The sequence below is a fragment of the Mustelus asterias genome, chromosome 13 (assembly GCF_964213995.1).
Source record: "Mustelus asterias chromosome 13, sMusAst1.hap1.1, whole genome shotgun sequence".
Lineage (NCBI taxonomy): Eukaryota > Metazoa > Chordata > Chondrichthyes > Carcharhiniformes > Triakidae > Mustelus > Mustelus asterias.
This window is the reverse complement of record NC_135813.1, coordinates 64357343-64380960: the sequence shown is the minus strand read 5'-3', so window position 1 is coordinate 64380960 and position 23618 is coordinate 64357343. Positions and strand designations below refer to the sequence as shown.

Sequence of the window (23618 nt, the reverse complement as noted above, 5' to 3'; positions counted from 1 at the left end):
GATCAGTCACTATGAAAAAGCGTCTATGATAGACGTATTGATGAAACCTTTTAACGCTGAAGACAATGGCCAATCCCTCCTTCTCGATCTGGGAATACCTCCGCTCAGTGTCCAAGAGGGTCCTAGATGAGTACACCATGGGTTTTCCTGTTCCATCTTTCCACTGATATGCCAGTATTGCCCCAACCCCATAAGGGGAGGCATTGCATGTCAAGATAAGATCTCTTTTGGGGTGAAAATGAACCAATAAATTAAAGGAGAAAATTGCTGTTTAACTCTATTGAAAACCGCCAGCTGCAGCGCCCCCCCCCCCCCCCCCCGCCAAGGCCACCTTTGATATTTCAATAGTAGGGCATGCCGGGGGGGAGGGGGCGGGGGCAGGTGGGCAGAGCAGCAGAGGAGCTAAATTAGGAATAAACTTCCTGTAATAATTCACTAACCCCAGGAAGGATTTCAATTCCATGCTGTCCTTGGAGTTGGTGCCTCCTTAGTGGCCCTCGCCTCGTCTTCCACTGGATGGAGGGCCTTGCTATCCACTGATAGCCCAAACAGGACACGGGACTTGCTTGGAAGATACATTTTTCCCTTTCAGGTGTACCCTGGCCTCCGAAAATGCAGAGAAAGGACCTCAGGAACTACAGGGAAGGTCAGACAGCAGTGTTCTCTGATTGGGGAAAGGGGTCTCATGGGGAAAACAATAGTATCAGTAAGATATCCCAGCATCCCTGGCAGCGGCAGAGCTGAGTCGCATCACCAGGCAGCCTAGGGAAGTCAGGAAGCTGTTGGAGTTTTTTGAGGATGTTACAAAAATAATTAATAAAGGGGATTCAGTGGATGTAATATACTCAGATTTTCAGAAGGTTTTTGACAAAGTGCTCCAAATTAAAGCACGTGGGATAGGAGGTAATATTGGCATGGATTAAGGATCGGTTAACTGGTAAATGTCGTTCTCACATTGGCAGGCTAGTGGGATATCACAAGGATCAATAATTGGGCCCCAGCTGTGCACAGTATATAGCAATGATTTGAACGTGGGAACAGAGCTAGGTGGGAATGTATGTTGTGAAGTTGATACAGTGGCTTAAAGAGAGTGTGAGTGGGCAAAAACATGGCAGGTGGAATATAATGGGGAAAAATGTGAGGTTATCCACTTTAGTCGGAGGAACAAATGTGCAGATTATTTCTTAAATGGTAAGAGGTTAGAAAGTGTATGTGATAATCTCGCCAGGGCCAGTCTTCCAGTGCCCCACTGCTTTATTTAATGTAAAGAAAAGGCTGCATTCGCGCTTACAGCAACACAACTCCCAAATTCCGGACCTACAACACATGGCCCAGACTGTGAGCGCGGGTTTTAAACTCCCGCTGCTCGTTTCTCATTGGGCAAGCTCCCACTCGCTCAATAGGGAAACTCACATTTCACGATCCCACGGAGAGATCTATTGATGATCCCCCCGTGTCTTTTGTGGCCACAATAATAGTAAAGATATAAGGCACCTGGGTGTCCTCATCAATAAGTCACTGAAAACTAAAATTCAGGTGCAGCAAGCAATTAGGAAGGGCAATGAGTATCTTAGCCCTTATTGCAAGAGGATTTGAGTACAAGATTAGTGAAATCTTGCTTCAATTACGTAGAACCTTGGTTAGACTGCACCTGGAGTACTGTGTGCAGTTTTGGGGTCTCCTTTCCTTGGGAAGGATATTATCACCATAGAGGAAATGCAACAAAGGCTCAATAGACTTGTTTCGGGGATGGTGGGACTGTGCTATGGAAAGAGAGATTAGGCAAACTGGGCCTGTGTTTTCCAGAGTTCTGAAGAATGAGAAATGATCTGATTGAAACCTACAAAATACCAAAAGGGACAGACAGGGCAGGTAAGATGTTTCCCCTGGTTTGGGAGTCTAGATGGTAGTCATAATGTGGAGATGCCGGCGTTGGACTGGGGTAAGCACAGTAAGAAGTCTCACAACACCAGGTTAAAGTCCAACAGGTTTATTTGGTAGCAAATACCATAAGCTTTCGGAGCACAGCTCCTTTTGCACTGTTTGAGAACAGATAACCACTCCATCTGACGAAGGAGCTGTGCTCCGAAAGCTTATGGTATTTGCTACCAAATAAACCTGTTGGACTTTAACCTGGTGTTGTGAGACTTCTTATTGGGAGTCTAGAACCAGGAGCAAAATTTCAAAATGAGGGAGAACCCACTTAGGACTGAGATGAGGGAATTTCTTTTTGACTCAGAGGGTTGTGAATCTTTGGAATTCTCTAGGGCTGTGGAAGCTCAGTCACTGAGTATATTTAAAGCAGAGATTGACAGATTTCTGAATAACAATGACATAAAGGAATTTGAGGATGATGTGAGGGAAAGGGCTTTGGAGTGTTTGATCAGCCGTTGGGCTGAATGGCCTACTCTAGCTCCCGTGTTCCTAAGTTTATCAGTCAAAACCTGAGTGTCATCCAGATATCAATGAACGCAGGTATGGGTGGCTGGATGTTCTGAGGAGTTGAGGGGTTACAGAACACTGTGTAATCATTAGTGAACATCCCACTTCTGACCTCATGTTGATGAGAATGGCATTGATAAAGCAGCTGAAGATGGTTGGGTCCAGGGCACCACTTGAGGAACTCCTGCAGCGATGTTCTAAGGCTGAGATGATTGGCCTCCAACACCACAGTCATCTTTTTCTATATAGGAATGAATCCAGTCAGTGATGAATTCACCCCCAATTCCTATTGACTTCAAGTTTACTGGGTTGCCTTGGTCAAATGCTATCCTAATCAAGGACAGTCACTCTCATTCCTGAACAAGGGTCATGCTCAAAAGGCTGGGATGTTTTTCTATATTGAAATGCAACTTGTCGTTATTGGACCTGCTTGTGTTTTATGATTTGTTAGATTTCAACTAAGGCTAATTAGATGAGAGAAATTAGTAGCAACTTGTTTTGATATTGTGATCTGATTTTAGACAGGAAGGAGCTAATAATGGTCTCAATACCACAGAGCCATGACTCTTTATCTCTGGTCTCTTAAACCCAGTTTTGTAATCCCAGCAAACTCTAAGCTGGGAGTTTCTCGCTTTCTGGATCAACCTAGACCCATAAAGTTGGATGTGCTGAGATATTTGTTTCCATATTAGCACATGCTCTCAGCACAGCTTTGGCCTTCTGCCGGCAACAGACCTAAACCGGGCAATGGGCATATCTGGCCAGCAACCCAAATTTAAAAGAATGTGTGTACTTAAGGTAAGTGGCTGTATATGAGGGCAAACATAAAGTGCCAGGAAAGATGAAGTGAAAGGAAACACAATGTAGATGCATGAAATGGAGGGCGAGATTCTCTGGCCTTCCCTCAGCGTTTTTCTCAGTGGCAGTGCGCCATTCACTGGTGCCAGGATCTTCTAGTCCTGCCGCTGTTAATCATAGAATCATAGAAATCATAGAATCATAGAAACCCTACAGTGCAGAAGGAGGCCATTCGGCCCATCGAGTCTGCACCGACCACAATCCCACCCAGGCCCTACCCCCACATATTTTACCTGCTAATCCCTCTAACCTACGCATCCCAGGACCCTAAGGGGCAATTTTCTTTTTTTTAACCTGGCCAATCAACCTAACCCGCACATCTTTGGACTGTGGGAGGAAACCGGAGCACCCGGAGGAAACCCACGCAGACACGAGGAGAATGTGCAAACTCCACACAGACAGTGACCCGAGCCGGGAATCGAACCCGGGACCCTGGAGCTGTGAAGCAGCAGTGCTAACCACTGTGCTACCGTGCCGCCCATGGGAATTCAAATTGAACCAACGCCATGCCCCGGGAAAGGGTACGCCTCGGCAGAGAGTACGCCACTGGAGGGACCAGAGAATGCCAGCGGTGTAAATGGCCAGAGAATTCTGGCCGGAATCTGTGGTGATGTGGCAATTGATGCCTGGCAAAATATATCTGGTCCTGCGCAAAGTGGGTACAAGGTTTGTCACTTCAGGGCACCACCTGCAATGGTCTGAACTACACTTAGCCTGACAAGAAGTGTAACCAGGTTCAATAGCCTGCTCACTACATGGATATTTATATCCCTTAGAAAGCTAGTGTTTGGGAAATGAGGGCGTGTTTTGCTGAGTTGTCAACTCCTTGTCATGGGAAAAGTAACAGTCATGTTGACCCTGGAATTCCACAGGGGGTCCCCTCAGTTCCCTTTGTAATTACAACTGAAAGTGATCATTTTTGCATTTCCTTGCCCTTCTGGTGCCAGTTTTCTAACTTAACAATCATATGAATCTGCCAGACAGACTCTCCTTCATAGCCTCTGCCAGGAAATTTGGGGGCTTGGGGAGTGCAGTGTTGACATTGTTTGACTGCATCAGATGGCCTTTGCTGCTGTTTAAAATTCAGTTTTCATTTTTGGCTATACACGATTGGCTTTTTTGGCTAAATAATTTAAAAGGTCCCTGAGCTATCCTGAGCAACACTGGACATCAATAAGCTCATGTATGTTCCTGGTATTCAAACCAATATTCCATCAATGTTATAGTGGGAGATTGGGAGAATCCCCATGGAATTTCTGGCCATCATTCCTGCAAATTATGCCCCTTGTGTTTATCTCATGTGTGGACAGATTGCCGACTGATTTTATATCAGTCACTTCGATTGGCTGAGCTTTCAAAAGGCTTAATGCCATTGTGACTTTCATGCTGTCTCTGAGCAACAACATTGCGATGTGACAGACTCTCTGGGAATTAGAAGGCTCTCCTATCATGTCCAGATTGGATTGTTTGGCCAAGCATGTGACTCGTGGGGTGAAAACAGGTGCATATATAATGCCTGAAGTGAAGACTTGCATGCCTTTCTTGTCCCCTCAAGAAATGTTCTCCCTCCTCCAAATCTGGGGTTGCAATTTATCCTTATCCTCCACTGTCCACCTTCATCACCACAAAGGATTTCCCATCTTGCCCATTTTCATTTCTGCAAGCAAAACAGCAGCTGGTAAGATAGACTGATAAAATAAGCACAATTTCTTGCAATTAAAACAAACCACGCATGAGCAGCACCAAAGAACTCGGTCAAAATAATGTAACAGCCAAAATAAAAGTCACTATCCAAAAGCGACAAGTGATACTTAATGAGCCACAGCCCAGTGTACAAAGTGATTGCCATATCTGCCTGCATTAAAATAACTACCCTTCCAAAAATGGCTGAAGCGCTTTAGGACATCCTGAGGATGTGAAATGCCCTATGTATGTGCAAGCTTATTTTTTTTCTTTCAATGTAAGTAAGCCCTGCTGGAAAGTAATCTTTTCTATTTCCTCTGTGTTCTTGTAGCTGCAAATCAGATGTCTCCTCCTGACTATCTTTGCTGCCTCTATTGGTGGCACCTTCCAATATGGGTTTAACCTGACAATCATCAATGCACCAACAACTGTGAGTCGAGACTAGGGCAATGGTCAACTTGTAAAAGTCAGTTGTTTCTGTAGTTGTAAAAGAAAATTAAAACTAAATCTGTATTTTCTTTGTGTCCTCAAAACGACAGTTCATCCAAAACTTTATCAATGAGACCTGGACTGAGCGCTACGGCACGCAGCTGGAGAACTGGGTCATCACATTGATCTGGACCTTTATTGTGGTCGCTTACTCTGTTGGAGGATTGGTTGGGGCACTTATTGCTGGTCCCATGGCCATAAGGTTTGGAAGGTATGAGCTACAGTTTTAAAGTTTTAAGTTTATTTATTAATGTGACAAGTAGGCTTACATTAACACTGCAATGAAGTTACTGTGAAAATCTCCTAATCGTCACGCTCCGGTGCCTGTTCAGGTACACTGAGGGAGAATTTAGCATGGCCAATGCAACTAACCAATCTTTCAGACTGTGGGAGAACCCAGAGGAAACCCACGCAGACACGGGGAGAATGTGCAGACTCCACGCAGACAGTGACCCAAGCCGGGAATCGAACCCGGGTTCCTGACGCTGTGAGGCAGCAGTGCTAACCACTGTGCCATTATTATTTCCCTGAGATGCCTATTCAATTTCATTTTGAAACCATTGATTGACTGGACATCCATCTCAATCGACAGCACTTACCAAACACAGAACCTGTACCAGCCCAAAGAGCAAGGGCAGCAGGCACCTGGGAACAGCACATTTGTAAGTTGTCCTCCAAGAGACACCATCCTGATTTGGAATATGGCCGCGATTCTCCCAAAAGCGCTGAATTGGTGGGAAAACTGTTCTAGAACCCGACTGTTTTCTCAGTTCAGCTTCTCACCCGAATCTCCGCACTCTGTGCACTGCAGAGGTCCCAGTCGTGAATATCATTAAAAACCCAGGGGGGCGGGGCCTATTCGTGCCAGAGTCTGACAGTTCTGGCACTCTGCGCATGCGCAGCGGTCCCGATCCGACAGACTCCCCGTTTGCTGGCCAGCTCGATTGCTGGCCAGCCAGGGACCCCCGCAGTGCTGTCCCTCGAGCCCCACCCCACGGCCTGGTCGCGGCCCCCACAAAATTCCCGCGCCAGCCCTGAACGCCCCCCGTCCCGGAGCACCCCGATGTACAGCCCACCCCCCCCACCACCCCCAGCAGTGGCGATCCCTCCACCCCCCTCACCCCGACAAACACCCCCACACTGACACCCTTCCGGGGTCAGATCCCCCCCGGAGCAGGTCTCCCCCGGCAGACCACCCCTCCTCCCAGCCCGCCCCAATTGCTGCCACCCCTCCATCCCAGACCGATCCTATCTGCGGAGTGGCAGCAGAACCCCCCACCCCCACTGATCGCCGCTAGGCCCTGCCCACAATAGGCCCTGCCCCCTTGGCACTGCCCGACGCCCACTGGGCAGTGCCAAGGTGCCTCCTGGGCATGGGCACTTTTCCCCTTGGGCAATGCCGGGGGCACAGGCTGGTACTGCCAGGGTGCCCAAGCCCAGGGGGGACTACCCCCCACCGCCCGACCCCCTGGGGGCCCCAATTGCCCCGCCTTTATTCTGGCGGTGTCTCCCACTAGTTCCCCGAACGTGGGGAGCTAGTCTGAACCCCCGCCGGAATGAAGTACTCCTGGCGGGGTGGGAGATTCAATAGGGACCCGAAAGTTCCCAATAATTCGATTTAAAACATATTTAAAATACATTTTAAAAAGATTCAAATTACCTAACTGCCTTCCCGCTGGTTTCCAGTGTGGTCTGACCGGCGACTGTTCGCCAGCTCTGGGAGATGTGCATGCGTTCCCGGCGCATGTGCAAATCCCGGTACAAGGCCGGCGACGCGCATCTCCCACCCCGACCTGCCAGAAAAGTTGTGGGTCGTGATGGGAGAATCCCGGCCTATATCACTATTTCATCACTGCTGTTTGGGACAGAATCCTGGAACTCCCTGTTAATGCAGCACTGTGGGTGTATCTAAAGCACATGGTCTGCAGAGGTTCAGAAAGGTGGTTCACCATCATGTTCTTAAGGGCAATTAGGGATGGGTAATAAATGCTGACCTGGCCAAGGATGGCCACAAACTATTAACAAATAACAAAATAAAAATCCCAGAGGTGATCCAGGGGAATAAACTATTTAGAATCTTGACATTCTTAGTGGAGAAAACTCTTAGGGTGGAATTTTGTGCCTGCCAACCACCGCCACCGTGGCGTGTTGTGCTGCGGCCCAAGTGGCCTGCCATTGGCCGGTGGTGTGAACTTCCGGTTCCGCCGCTGTCAATGCTATTTCCCATTGTTCGCACCCTCTGTAACGAGGGATTCCATGGTGGTGGGGGGTGGGGGGCGGAAACAGCCAGAAAATCCCATCTCAAGTCTTGAATATAAGTACCTGTGCTGAAAATGCAGGCACATTTATTATTTAGAGGAATTTAGGCCCCATTGGTAATACTGAGAAAAATTTAGTGACATTTTTCAAAGGGCAACTTGCTGCTGTGGTGATTACCGTGACATAGGGGTGCTTTGAGTACATTTTACTAACAAATTTTCATTTACTTTGTATTCTCCCAGGAGAAATTCACTGTTGTTAAACAACAGTTTTGTTCTCATTGGTGCTTTGCTAATGGGGCTAAGCAGAACAGTGAAGTCCTTTGAGTTGATCATAATCGGGAGATTCTTTTCTGGAATAAACTCAGGTAACATTTTTTCTAACAAATTAGAGGGTATTGGCCTTGGGCAGGAATACATAATGGAAGAAATATTTTTGGCTGCCCGTTATATACCCTGCCTGGTATACTTGCCACCCAGTGTACACACCACCTAATTATATGTGGACAACTGACTGAGACAACAGGGCCTCAATTTGCCTCCACTGAAATTTTTCAGTCTGCGTGAGAAGGTGGAAGTAAGACGAGCAGCCTGGCAGTTTTGACAGCGTGGGCTGCTGTTGAGCAGGTACATCGGGGGGGGGGGGGGGGGGGAGGGATTTCCACCTTTGTAGGGGGTCCTCTTTGACCATTGGGGGCATCCTCACCTGGAGGTTCCCTCCAAGTCACTCACCATTCTGATTTGGAAATATATCGTCGTTCCTTCACTGTCGTTGGGTCAAAATCCTGGAACTAACTCCCTGACAGCACTGTGGGTACCCACACCATAGGGACTGGAGCGGTTCAAGACGGCAGCTCATCACCATCTTCTCAGCATCAATTAGGAATGGGCAATGGATTCTGGCCTAGCCAGTGTTGCCCACATCCCATAAATGAATTTAAAAAAAACAAGTTGGTAGCCCCTCTTTATCCCACGCTACCTACCTCCTCTCTTTCCTTGCCCTCCCACTCTCCTCCCCTCCCCATCCATTATGCACCTGCCAGTCATGTGCCCACTCCTGAACCATTGGCCAAAAAACACATTATAGGATGAGTTGTCAAATTTAGTTTGATAATGCTCCAGTAAAGTGGCTTGGAATGTTTTAATTACATATTTGTGGTGCGTGTGATTGTGTAACATGTAATGTGAGATTTGAATGTGAGGCTTGTAGCAGTGTTGGAGAGCCTAGCGCCACACTGTTTGGCATTTGCATCATTTCCACTCTTCTTTCTGACCATAAACTCCTCTTTAATCTGTTGCAGCAATTGCCGCAGCAAGAATGAAGCTTACATTTAAGGAGTGCAGCCGGGCTTTAAGTAGGGCAGGCTAGCTTTAAATGAAATTGACATAGAAAATGCTGGAAATACTCAGTCGGTTTGGCAGCATTTGTAGAGAAAGCAAATATGTAAATTGATAATTAATAACCTGTCATCAGAACTGGCAGTACTTGTCTCAAACAGGTTTGTGTACCCATGCAGTTGGCACAGCCATATCATTTAATTTAGCAGGCAGCACAACATTTGTTAACTGCTTTCATCGCAATGCCACCTCATGGGTTAATTGTTCATCAGAGTCGCCACTGGTCGCAACGGGCGGCACGGTAGCACAGTGGTTAGCACTGCTGCTTCACAGCTCCAGGGACCTGGGTTCGATTCCCGGCTTGGGTCACTGTCTGCGTGGAGTTTGCACATTCTCCTCGTGTTTACGTGGGTTTCCTCCGGGTGCTCCGGTTTCCTCCCACAGTCCAAAGATGTGCGGGTTAGGTTGATTGGCCATGCTAAAATTGCCCCTTAGTGTTCTGAGATGCGTAGGTTAGAGGGATTAGCGGGTAGATGTGGGGGTAGGGCCTGGGTGGGATTGTGGTCTGTGCAGACTCAATGGGCCAGATGGCCTCTTTCTGCACTGTAGGGTTTCTATGATTCTATGATTCTACTTCAGACTTACACCCAAATCCAATTGTTCTAATCACAAAGATGTGCGAGTTAGGTGAATTGGCCATGCTAAATTGCCCCTTAGTGTCAGGGGTAGGGTAAATGCATGGGATTGTGGGGATAGGGCCTGGGTGAGATTGTGGTCGGTGCAGACTCGATGGGACGAATGGCCTGCACTGTAGGGATTCTATGATTCACACAGTTAATATCCAAGCAAAATATCAGAGCATTACAAAATACCTTGGAACCAAATTTACAGATTGAATATTTCAGTACTGTTGTGAATATTCAGTCAGAGTAAACCACAAACAATACTGGACAAGAATGGTTGGATCCATAAATGTGCCTCATATAACTTGATTTTTCCTTTTGCATGAGGTGTGGGATTGAATATTAACCCCATGTATCTCGGTGAGAGTGCACCAATGCAAATCCGGGGCCTGGTAGCTCTGTCATATGCTCCGTTTACTGCATTTGGATTAGTGCTTGGACAGACCACTGGAATTAGGTAAGTCCTACGTTTTATAATCCCGATGTGTGGTGCAGTTTCACAGGGCTAAGTGTGTGTTTCTGATAAAATGCTTCATAAGAATATAGGATGTGAAATTCTGAAAATTATTTCAATGTCAAAGTGATGGAAGCAGATCTGTAAGAGAGACACAGCCATTTAAAATTACATGTTAAGTTTCAGCAGAGCTGGCTGATTCTGTAAGATGGACCCCGAAATCCAACCACCAACACCCTCCCCCGCCAGCTCTACCCCCAGCACAGCCTGGGCACTGGGGGAAGTGCTTGGGCAGTGCCAGGGTACTGCCTAGGAATGGCCTTCTTCCTCCACGGGGCTGTACTCACCTGTGTACCTCCAGTGGGTTCTGCTCACCAGGTGCAGTCGTGGGGGAACCTGTCGTGTTCACGTGCCTTCTCATCAATGAGAATGGACTATTTAATATTGGGGAACTACCGGTGTAAAGGCCTGATAATGGTATTCAAATAGATGCAAATGGGGATCCCGACTTTTAAAGTCATGATTCCCGTTACATCATTGGCGAGGTAACGGGGACAGTCAATCAAAGAAATCCTGCCAGTGTAAAAGCCATTTTGGGACTCGCGTGCTATTCTCTGCCCCTCCTCTGCCGTTCCCACCCCTTGAAATTGGGAGCGGAAAATTCACCCCAAAGTTACAGTAAAAGAGACTACTGGTGGAAGTACCTTTCTATTAGAGACTACAGTCTCTAAGCCATGCTCTTGATGGTATCTCGAAGAACTCTGTTTATAGAAGCAATGGTTCAGTAAGAAGGTGTAGAAGGAACCTATTACAAATCAACCTCCAAACATTCTTTTAAGTTCCCAAAACAGACTTACTTTGGAACCCTGAACTATTTCACTGTGCATATGTATACTTGATATTACTACTAAATCTACCCCGATATATCTTGACGGTGATCATAACCCTAACTTTGTGCAGTACCGATGTGCTATCTGAGGGACAGGATAATATTGGTTCTTAACTGCCCTCTGAAATAGACTAGCAAGCCAGTCAGTTGTATTAGACCACTGCAATAACGTCTAACTGGAATAAAACCAGTTACACACCCGTCATTAACCTAAGCACCAGACACAATAAAGTACACCCATCCAGTTGATCCTGTGACTTCCTCTTCATTCACAACTCGGGGCTTGTGACAGAATTGGGAGAGTTGTCCTACTGACCACTCAAGCAACAAACTTCATGGTCATACTCCTGAATCATAACTTAAGACCAACGCCCCAGACACTGCATCACCATCCTTGGCTATTTCCTGTCCCACTGGCAGAACAGACCCACCAGTTGTGGTAGCACAGAAGCTCACAGTGTTGAGGGCATGCCATCAATGATACAACTACACTACATGGACTGCAGTGGTTCAAGGTGGGCATCTCAAGGGAAAAGCGGAGTGGGCAATAAATGCTAGCTATGCCAGCCATGCCCACATCCTGGATCTGTTGGATGATTCCCAGATAGTCCTCAAAGCCTTTGCTCACTCAATATCCTTTTCCTTGAAGCCAGGGGCTCATTAGTTGGGTGTTGAATCCTGTGAATCTTCCTCTCTGCAGGATCAAGTTCACTCTGGCATTGCCTGGGTAATGAATGAAGCAGTGCCACATATTTAAGGAAAGGTATGCAGGAGTAGATTGCTTATCTGGGCTGCTCTCATGGGTTCCTTGTACAGAAAATAATTTCCAATGCGCAGATTAACAAATTTGATTACTTTACTGCCAATATATCTATCAATAAAAGTTAATCACTGGGGAATGATGTCCACATATATATTTATACGTGTAATGCGTAAATTATACATCAGTTTAATTTCTAAATAATTCTTCAGAATGTGAGCTTCATTGGCAGGAATAGTATGTCAATATTGTCCCACCACAGATCCCCATTCATTGCTAATCATTTGTGCTTAGTGTGAATATGTTGGTTGACTGTTGTGAACATAAGGCGTATTGATGAGGGAATGAAGTCATTTCCTAATACTAATTGCAGGGAAATTTTAGGCAATGAAAAACTGTGGCCTCTACTGCTGGCATCGTGTGCAGTGCCAGCTCTAATCCAACTCATCACTCTGCCGTGGTGCCCAGAGAGCCCCAGGTACCTGCTGATTGACAGGAAGAACAAGGACTTGTGCATGAAGGGTAAGTGGTTCAGAGAGGAGAGAATAGAAATGTTCCCATTGGCTGGGGGAATTTGGTGATAGCAGGAACAGAAAGTTACCCTAATCTGCTCTGTTCCTCCATAAGCAAACCTTTCATTGTCATAATTGCACAGATTTATTTATTTTAAAAAACTAGTTTGTGAAGAGAACAAATTTACTTCACAGTCTACCTGCAGTGGATGAGGAAGGTGTTAATTTAGTTTTCCAGCAATCAGGGGAAAGATTATTCGCTTCATTGGGGTGAATTTTACCATCCTGTCGCCATGGGAATCGGAGTGGGCGAGGGGCGGACCATGGAAAGGTCCGTTGACCATGGGCAGGATTTTCCGGTTTCAGGGCGAGTAAGGTTGGAAAATCCCACCTATTGTCTCTGAATAAACTTCCTTCCAAAGTTCTTCATTGGAAATGTGCTCTCTTCTGCTATCCCTCTTGCCATAGAATAACTTACAAATCTTTGTGTGACAAACATCTTGGGATATCTGCTAAAGCAGATTTTAAAAATTGGGACAATCAGCAGATAGGGTCTGTAAATATTTTCATCCAGGTTTAACTTTATATTATTTTTCTTCATTCGATGAAGAAGTTAAAAATAAAGCTGCACTCACAGAGGTCGTAACCCAGTTTAATCCAATACATTAGGCACGATTCTCCCGATCGCACTGATGCTGCCACCAGTGGGAAAGTCAGAGTGTTACTGTGAAAATAATCCCCTAGTCGCCACACTTCAGCGCCTGTTCGGCCTCACTGGGGGAGAATTTAGCATGGCCAATGCACCCAACCAGCACGTTTTTCAGAATGTGGGAGGAAACCGGAGCACCCAGAGCAAACCCACGCAGACACGGGAAGAATGTGCAGACTCCACACAGACAGTGACCCAAGCCAGGAATTGAACCCAGGTCCCTGGCGCTGTGAGGCAGCAGTGCTAACTACTGTGCCACTGTGCTGCCCCACTATGGAACTATGGATTAACCTCTGAAAGTCTGTACCGCAGTAAGAACCCAACAAGAAATTCAATTCTGTAACTGAATTGCTCCCGAAATATGTAGTTCATTATAAAACTGAATAGATATTAAACACAATGTCCATGTAACAAATGCGATATAACTGAAGCAAGCTTGTAGTTTTCCCCCATGACAACAGCGTCTCAATGGTTCTATCCTTCACACAAACCCACGATAATAGAATGTAGTGTAGTTCTGAAATTGGAGCTAGTGTAGGAGCATCAGTGTGGCATATGACATTAGGAGTTTCAGCTAGTGGACAATAAAGCAGAGAGAAATAGATTAGCACATATAATGCCTCATGAGTCTCCAATTCCATCTAATCATTGGAAGACAAACACTATCCACACAGGAAGGGAGAGTTACCCCAAAACTAGCCCATTCATACCTCCTAGTGAACAACTATCCTCCATCTCACTCGCAGATGCTGAACATGATGAGAGAACCATCATAAGCAGACTTGCATTCTTGCATTGCACCTTATCATGTCCTCCCTCTGTCACAGAGTGCCAAATAATGACACTGATATAGTAAAGCAGCAAGGTGGCACAGTGGTTAGCACTGCTGCCTCACAACGTCAGGGACCTGTGTGTAGTCTGCACATTCTCACCATGTCTGCATGGGTTTCCTCCGGGTGCTCCAGCTCCTCCCACAGTCCGAAAGACATGCTGGTTAAGTGCATTGGTCGTGCTAAATTCTCCCACAGTGTACCCGAACAGGTGCCAGAATATAGCGACTAGGTGATTTTCACAGTAACTTCGTTGCAGTGTTAATGTGAGTCTACTTCTGACATTAATAAATAAATATTAACAGGACCTAAGAAGGTGAACATTGATCAGGAGAAAGCAAAATCATGTAGAAAGAGTCTGGTGCTTTAATTAACAGTTCTCTCATACAGGATCTGGTATGTTTGTTAAGTGTGATATTGTCATTACTCTAAAGTCAATTTCAAATCCAAGGTAGCCATAACAATAGTCAACAAGACCTCTTCACTGTTTTATGCTTTAAAACTAAATTTTCCCTCAGCCTTCCCCATCTCAAAGATAAAACCCCAGCCTATCTAATCATGGAGTTTGGCAGAGTTAAAAAAATACAGTTAGTGAAAAAAGCGGAACAATGAAGCTTATGGGTCCAGTGAAAAGCTTTGCAGGCAAGTCAAAAAAACCAATGGTTAAAAAAAAGCAGAACTTGAAAAAAAATAGTGCAGTGTTCAAAGCAGTGGGGCCAGACTGAACAGCTGTGGTGAAAATAGTAAGGACTTTAGGGTTACCGAGACCTGAAATGATTGTATCAACAATGCAGGCTTCGATCTTCCAAAGTCTGTCAAAAAGCTTTTAGCTGCTAATTCACTATATGTTCCTTATGTTAATAAAGCCAGCTGATCTCTTCTCTGATGTGGCTTGGGCTGTCAATCAAGCAGCCTCCTAAAATTCAATGCAGTAGAAGGGAAGTGTATAAACAAAGCCTAATTGAGCAGGTGAAACTGACTGCCTCCTGTCAATCAAAGCAGTTCAAAGAGGTCTGACAGCAGCTGCTGTGCTCACAAAGTTAAAAGGGGATCTCCCTCGTGAAACTGACAGCCTCCTGTCAATCAAAACAGTTCAAAGGGGTTTCAGAGCAGCTAAGGTTTGAGGGAAAGCAAGAGGATCTCCCTATTGAAACTGACAGGCCCTTTCAATCTGAGCACTTTAAAGAGGTCAGGTACCACATGGGGCTTATGAAATTAACCAAGGGCAATCCCTACTTTAGAATAAGACCATAAGATATGGGAGCTGAATTAGGCCATTCAGCCCATCGAGTCTGCTCCACCATTCAACCATGGCTGATAAGTTTCTCAACCCCATTCTCCTGCTTTTTCCTCGTAAATAAGACCATAAGATATAGGAGTGCTGCTGTGATTTTGAAGGCTTTCGGGTGTTCAGAGGGCATAAAGCTACCAATTTTAACAGTCATGCAAGCAGCGGGCATCTATTTGAATTGACTGACTTACTTCCTCCCTCAAGCAAACTTCCCAGGAAGCAACCGGACTGCTGTAGCAACAGTGTGTGTGTGTGTGTGGGGAGGGGAGGGGGATTCTCCAGGGCTGCTCGCCCCAGTCGGGAATCCAGATGGCCCGTTGAATTGGGCGTGAGGGCCAAATCGCAATTCTTACTGGGCATTGATCATGTTTCAATCGGGAGATCCTCTTGCTTTCCCTCAAGCCTCAGCTGCTCTGAAACCGCTTTGAACTGTTTTCATTGTGACCAGGCCACTTCAAAGGTTTTGAAGAGCACAGACAATAATGAAGATCTTTACCAGAATGACGTCTGAAATTACCACCCTGAGAGTGAGTCCCTTCACCACCTGGAAGAGACTCGGAACATGATCAATACCCAGTGAGAATTGCGATTTGGCCCTCTCGCCCGACTCAACGGGCTATCTGGATTCCCAACTGGGGCGAGCAGCCCTAGAGAATCTCCCCCCACCCCCACTGTTGCTACAACAGTCCAGTTGCTTTCTGGGAAGTTTGCTTAAGGGAGGAAGTAAGTCAGTCAATTCAAATAGATGCCCGCTGCTCGCATGACTCTTAAAATTGGTAGCTTTATGAATAGAATGTAAAGTTATGTCAATACTGCCTCACTCCAATTACTGTCTCATCAACCAACTTCTTTTCAAATCCTTTTGAGGTTGACCCAGAGTCTTCAAGTAAAGATTATCTGACTAAAATATTTGAAGAGGATAAACAGCTTCTGTAATTGGCGGGGAAGGGATTAGTAAGGTCTGACTGCCCCTCTGATTAAGTAATTATGGGCCTTTGCATTTCTGCAGCCACGAAGAGATTATGTGGCAACATCAATCTCACGGCTGAAATGGATGAAATGCTGGAGGAGCAAATGGCACTTGAAGGTCAAAGAGCAAAGACACTGTGGGAGCTGTTCTGTGATCGTTCCGTCAAACATCAGTTGATCATCACTTTTGTGCTGGGCAGTGCCATGCAGTTATGTGGAAATGATGCCGTAAGTAAGACTGAGGTCCACTGGGGGCCTTGCTCCTAATGATAACAAATAACCCAGTAGTACCAACGTAGGCCTGCAGCTGAAGTACCTCGGTTCTCAGTTTGTCTTTTTTTCCTGGTTGCTGAAAGACTGTGTTGATCTTTTTGCTTTGTATCTGCATATCATCAGGCATTAAACCACATTGTGCCAGGCCAGTGTTGTCAGGGTAACAGGCAGGTGTTGACCACAGGGTAGAAGGAAATACATGACCCCTGTTCCTATTATATATTCCAAGCCAGGAGATAGCAGATCCTGAGATTCCCCCCCCCCTCCCCAACACTTCCCACCACCACATACCTAGGCTGGGGGTACTGAATGCCTGTCAATGAGAGCCTGTTGCTGCTCCCCTGTCCAGTAGGCCTTCAGGCCTTTCTAGACAGATTTTGGTATGGGAAACACATCCGAATCCCATTAAGTCCCTGAGCCATTGATAAATCCTGTTGGCTCATGGATAGTGGCTCATTAATATGTTTAATTGACATTCTGTCACCAGTAGGCAGGATACCTGTGTTGAGCACTTGTTGTTCCCCACTAAGTTTGGGAGAATTTTCCCACTTTTGGGAATCGAATGTGGGTACTCCTGATCAATTCTACTGGTGCCCCCACACCCTATGCCCCACCATCATGCCTGCTCTGATGAACCCCATTAAATTCTACTCTCTACTTCTTTGTACCTGAGTAGAACCTTTGTCATGGCTTTGCATTCTTTAAGTCTCGTTGTGAGCCATGGCGTAGGGTATCCAAGAATTGAATATGTAGAAACAACCACTAGATTGTAGGACTTACCTTTTGGTGGTGGCAGGGTAAATCAGCGGTAACATGAGGAAAGATTGCAGCATTCCGAGGTGATCTCACAATTCAGTGATGTGGGTCCAACAGGAGCTGCTGATTGGTGAGTATGCCCTGGTGGGTATTTTCAAACTATATTTCATTGTAAGTTATTTAAACAAGACTTGTTTTATTTATTTCATTGAAGAAAGAATTCTAAAGTTTTAAATTTAAAGGGTTTAGTCATGACAGCAGAGCTCAAAGCTGTGGTTTGCTCCTCCTGTTCTATGTGGGAAGCCAGGCACATTTCCAGTGCCTAGGACCAGTGTGTCCAGCTGTAACTCCTGGAAGCTCAGGTTTCAGAGCTGGAACAGAGGCTGGGGACACTGTGGAGCATCTGTGAGTCTGAGAGCATCATGAATAGCACATTTAGTGAGGTGGTCACACCGCAGCTGAGGAAGGAAGGGAATGGGTGACCACCAGGCAGTCCAAGAAAAAAAAGGGAAGTAGTTCAGGAATCCCTTGAGGTCCCACTCATTGATGTTCTATTTTGGAGGCTGATGAGGGCACTGGTAACTCCAGGGAGTGCTGACAGAGCCATGCTTCTGACACCACACGCAGTCTGTCTGTACAGGAGGGGAACAAGAGAGGGACAGCAATAGTAAGAGGGGATTCTATAGTTAGGGGTACAGAAAGGTGCGAGTGTGGCAATCAACATGGTGTCAAGGTGCCAAGATACAATGAGAAGGAAAAGAGAGGCTTTTGGCAGGAACAAGAGCAAATCAGCGGAGTGTAAAAGTGCAGGGTGGACTTTAAGCAATTCGGAGAGCATAGAGGGGATATGAGAAAGCTCTGGCTGGTATAAGTCGGGAAAATCCTAAGATATTCTATAAGTAAATCAATGGGAAGGGGGATAACCAGGGAAAGGATATGACCATTAGGGACCAAGGAGACAATCTGTGGATGGAGCAAGAGGACATTGGCAGAGTGTTGAACGGATACTTCACATCCATCTTCACCCAAGAGAATGAGGATGAATGTGTGGACCTCAGGGAGACTCGGGTTCTTGAGCAAATTGACATGGGGGGTGACAAGGTATTGGAGGTGTTGATAGGCTTAAAATTGGACAAATCTCCAGGTCCAGATGAATTGTGTCCCAGGCAGCTGTGGGAGGCAAGGGAGGAAATTGCAGGGGCTCTGACCCAAATTTTTAATTCCACTTAGGCTACAGGGGAGGTGCCAGAGGACTGGAGAACAGTTAATGTGGTTCTGCTATTTAAGAAGGGTTGTAGAGATAAACCAGGGAACTAGACCAGTGAGTTTTATGTCAGTGGTAGGGAAACTATTTGAGAAAATTCTGAAGGAGAGCATCTATCTCCACTTGGAGAGGCAAGATTTGATCAGGAATAGTCAGCATGGCTTCGTCAGAGGGAGGTCATGCTTAACAAATTTCATTGAATTTTTTGAGGAGGTGACCAGGTGTGTAGATAAGGGTGGTGCAGTCGATGTAGTTTAAATGGATTTTAGCGAAGCCTTTGACAAGATCCCACATGGGAGACATATCAAGAAGGCAAATGCGCATGGGATACAGGGTAATTTGATAAGGTGGATTCAAAATTAGCTTAGTTGTAAAAGACAGAAGTTGATGACAGAAGTCTGCTTTAGTGCCTGGAAGCTAGTGTCCAGTGGTGTATCACAGGGATCTGTGCTGCATCTCCTTTTATTTACCATTTATATAAATGACATAGATGATTGTGGGGTATAGATAGAGTTAGTACGTTTGTGGATGACACAAAGATTAGCCGGGTGGTTAACAGTGAGGTCGAGTGTTTTGGGCTACAGGAAGATATAGACAAGATGGTCAAATGGGCAGATATGTGGCAGATGGAATTTAAACTTGAAAAGTGTGAGGTGATACACTTTGGAAGGAATAATTTGACAGGGAAGTATTCAGTGAATGGCATAACATTAGGAAGTTCTGTGGAACAAAGGGACCTTGGTGTGTTTGTCCATAGATCTTTGAAGGCGGAAGGGCATGTTAGTGGGGTGGTGAAAAAAGCATATAGGACACTTGCCTTTATCAATTGAGGCATAGATTACAAAAGCAGAGAGGCCATGTTGGAGTTGCACAGAACTTTGGTGAGGCCACAGCTGGAGTACTGCGTGCAGTTCTGGTTGTCAGATTATAAGAAGGATGTGATTGCATTGGAGGAGATTCACCAGGATGTTGCCTGGGACGGAACATTTGAGAGAGAGAAGAGAGGCTCGGGTTGTTTTCGTTGGGAGCAGAGAAGACTGATTGAGGTGTACAAGATTATGAGGGGCCTGGACAAAGTGGATAGGGAGCAGCTGTTCTCCTGAGTTGAAGGGTCAGTCACGAGAGGACACAAGTTCAAGGTGAGGGGCAGGAGGTATAGGGGGGATGCGAGGGAAAGCTTTTTTACCCAGAGAATGGTGATGGTCTGAAATGCGCTGCCTGGGAGGGTGGTAGAAGTGGGTTGCCCCACATCCTTTAAAAAGTACCTGGATGAGCATTTGGCACATCATGACGTTGAAGGCTATGGGGCCAAGTATTGGTAAATGGGATGAGGTAGGTAGGTCAGGCATCTCTCATGTGTCAGTACAGACTCAAAGGGCCTCTTCTACATTGTGTGATTCTATGAAATAGCAGATTCTGTATATTGTTACTGAATAAAACATTGGATGAATGGACACTTGTGTATATTCTCGCTAGACTCCAAAATGCATGTGTTTTATCGACTTACCACATTTTCTATATTAACAGAAAATTTCTGTATTTGTTGGACTCAGAATTGAATGTACTTTATTCCCATAGACATATACATACGCTACGTACGTATTCCATGTTGCTGGAGTCCCCAGTCAAAATATCCAGTATGTCACTATCGGAACTGGGTGCTGTGAATTCATCGCTTCATTAACAAGTGTAAGTACTGTTTCAATTCTGCTGTGTTTTATAGTGAAGCAATTTTTGCTGTGACATATTTGTTAAGTTTAGTTGATCATTATTAACTGATTTTAAATTCCAAAATCCTTTGTCTGCCACGTGAATCAGAGGTAAGCAGGACTGCCAACTGTCTCAGCATATTTAATTCTGCTTCACCATTTCAAATTACTCCCTCTCCCTCCTCTACTCAGAGTCTGAAGAATAATGCACACGTGATATGTACTCAAAATGCTCTTTGCAATGTATCATCAAGCTGTGTTTTATTGTGTGTGTACCCAAATGTTTGCCAGTAGGTCTGGCAGTACCTGTTGAGGGAGAACAAGAACAAAGAACAGTACAAGCTCAGGAACAGGCCCTTCGGCCCAAGTCTGTGCCGACACAGATGCCTCTCCAATCTAATATTTTCTTACCTCTACATGGTCCATATCTCTCTATTCCCTGCCTATTCATGTATCTATCCAGGTGCCTCATGAACGCTGTTATAAAATCTACTTCCACCACCTCCTCCGGCAGCACATTCCAGGCGTTCCAGAAGTTCCAAAGAAGAGTCATATTGAACTCAAAGGGGTGGCCGGAATTGTCCAACCTAACCCATGGCTGGGATTCTCCAGCCCCGCTGCTGTCAATGCAGATTTGGCTGAATGCCAAATTCTCCGTTCTCACTGGCAGGGTGTACAATATTGGAGAATTCCAGACATTAACTCCATTACTCTCTCCACAGCTGTTGCCCGACCTACTGAGCTTTTCCAGCTCTATTCTACATGTATCCAGACTGTGTTTTATCCTATATCTAGCCAGACTGCGCTTTATGTACCCAGACCATGCTTTGTCCTTCATGTATCCAGATTGAGCTTTATCCTTTATGCACCTCAGATGTTTTATCCTCTTTATGTACCTAGATACGGGCGGCACGGTGGCACAATGGTTAGCACTGTTGCCTCACAATGCCTGGTTCGATTTCTGGCTTGGGTCACTGTCTGTGTGGAGTTTGCACATTCTCCCTGTGTCTGTGTGGGTTTCTCCGGGTGCTCCGGTTTCCTCCCACAGTCTCAAAGACGTGCTGGTTAGGTGCATTGATCCGCACAGGTGCTGGAGTGTGACGACTAAGGGAATTTCACAGTAACTTCATTGCATTGTTAATGTAATCCTTACCTGTGACTAATAAATAAACTTTACAAAGACTCTGCCTTATCCTATCCGTAGCCATACAGTGCCTTATCCCATTTGAAGCCAGACTATGCTTTATCCTCTTTCTAACCAGACCGTGCTTTATCCTTCAATGTCAGTGATAATGTTTGAGAAAGGTTTTCACCAGACCTGCCTGGGTGAGAATCTCATTACATCAGTGGTGGGTGGGGGGAGAGACACAATTGTGTAGCATGATCTCGCTGGTGAGATTCTGGCTTTTGGCCTCTCGTGGGATTTTGTGCTCATGGCAAAGGCGTCGCAAAATGCCAGCCATTGTACCAAAGAGGCAGACACTTAAAAACTATTCATTGAAAAAATCAGTTGGCATTAATTATATAAAGTGGAAAGATAGAAAGAAAAGGTACTTTGCTTTTGGAACATAAAAAAATCTTAGTCCAGTAGTTTTTTTTTCAAAGGTATAAAGTTCATAAAACACTCAGGGCCGGATATTCTGCCTCAACTTGAGAATGTAGGGTCAGGAAATTTCCCAACTCCACAAGCACCTTGGGTGAAAGAGCTGCAGATGATCTAATTTTCTTTCCTGGTGTTAACAGGAGTGAGGCCAGCCATCCCCAAAAACAGTGGCAGCCAATGGGGCTGTGGATGTGAAGCTGAGCTGTGTGAGAGGCTGTTCTCTGTGCTCCAGGACTTTGTAAGAAAAACCCCCAAAAAACAGCCCTTCATCCATCACCCCATGACACATTCCCCATGCCTCATTCATGCCACTTCATGCCCTGTCCACAGTCACATGGCTCCTCTTGCCCCCATGCCACCTTATGTCCCTCTAACCACCCCAACACCCTCATAATCTTTATGCCAAATTAGTGCCAATTCATACCAACCCATACCCCTCACCCACCACCCTCCATGCCAGCGCACCCAGTATGTACCATGGGCAGACCTCAGGAGCCATGCCGAGACTAAACAAAATAAAGCTCTAAGTGTCTATTGCAGATCTTTCCTTTAAAAAAAACTCTCATTCATAGAAACCCATTCAATAAATTCCTTATAAAACCAAACATTTCATTCAAGTATTTAAGCCGAATGAAAGCTCATATTTGTATTCATAGCCCCACATTAAGGACTTTGGCTGGAATATTTCAGCCTTCCATGGTGGGTTTTTCTGTAATGGAGGCGGCTTGCCATCAGCCACCGCTGGAATCTTCCTGTCCCACTGAAGTCTATGGCAGTTTAGATGGCTTGTCTGTCCTGCTGCCGGATAACCCGCAGCAGTGGGCGACTCCAGCAGGACTGGTAAATCCCACCAGTGGGAAAAACTGGAAAATCCTCTCCTTCTAACTGCTTGGAGCTGTCAATCAAACTGAACTGATAGGCATCCCACTGTGATAATGATAATTGTGGAACTAGTGATACAGCACTAATCTTATAACATGGCCCTCAGGCTTATGTCAACAGACATTGTAAGCAATGATTCTTAGGAGATTTAAATGTTAAAAATTTGACAGTTTCACTGTTGTGCCTGCCGCACAGTCTGTTTTAACCCTTATGCGGTGGACAGATAACTGCGAGTAGACTTCTTGTTAGTACAACCAATATTTATTTAAAACACACAATCAATAATCACCCACCCAACCAACAATAAGTTATCTTACAGAAAATACTAAAGTTCAAGTCCAATACGAGACCTTGACTTAACTTTGTGTGACTGGCAAGTACGCAAGCAGATATTGGCCTTTATCTGTGCGCTGGTCTCGGTCGTCCTCTGTATAGTCTGGTCCTTTGGCCTGGTCTGGCACTCTGGCTCTGGTCTTCCTTCCTTCTCGGGTGTGGTGGCTCTCCTCATGCTGGTTGTTGCTGGCGACGGTCACCGTTGTTGTAGCTCGTTCGTGGGGTCAGAGAGAGAGAGCAACATTCTTGGTTGCGCCGCACCCTTTATACCCCGTTGGCTTTCGTGCTCCTTTTGGCCATTGCCAATCAATCGATCAGGACTTGATCACCCTGATCGATAAAGTCCAATCAGGTGCTGCCACACCAATCTCTGGGTGTGTCCCCAACAGCCATGTCTGCAGGTGCTGGGGGCACGTAGGGTTCACACCTCCCTCCCAAATAAGGGGTTATGGCGCCCCTATGTCTGGTAAATAACCCAGTTTGACCAGAAAGTCCCTTTTGTCCTGGAGATGACCCATATCCTGTGTATTCAGTCGTCTGAGTTGCAGCTTGTTTATCTCTGTCTTTTAGGCTGCCGCCTGTCGTTTTAGTTCTTGCCCAATTGTCCCAGAGTGCTTTACAAATCGCCATTTT

General features: G+C 45.8%; 1 protein-coding gene across 1 annotated transcript in view; it reads left to right on the top strand.

Annotated features, from left to right (window-relative positions):
• The first annotated feature begins 3780 nt into the window (after nucleotides 1-3780).
• The window catches only part of LOC144502267 (solute carrier family 2, facilitated glucose transporter member 11-like), a 40038-nt gene continuing 20200 nt past the window's right edge, over nucleotides 3781-23618 (top strand). The window contains exons 1-8 of the mRNA XM_078226090.1: nucleotides 3781-3966; nucleotides 5315-5413; nucleotides 5523-5683; nucleotides 7974-8098; nucleotides 10079-10208; nucleotides 12228-12376; nucleotides 16206-16393; nucleotides 20037-20147. Coding sequence (XP_078082216.1) covers nucleotides 3781-3966; nucleotides 5315-5413; nucleotides 5523-5683; nucleotides 7974-8098; nucleotides 10079-10208; nucleotides 12228-12376; nucleotides 16206-16393; nucleotides 20037-20147 — 1149 coding nt within the window. The remainder of the gene's footprint in view (nucleotides 3967-5314; nucleotides 5414-5522; nucleotides 5684-7973; nucleotides 8099-10078; nucleotides 10209-12227; nucleotides 12377-16205; nucleotides 16394-20036; nucleotides 20148-23618) is intronic.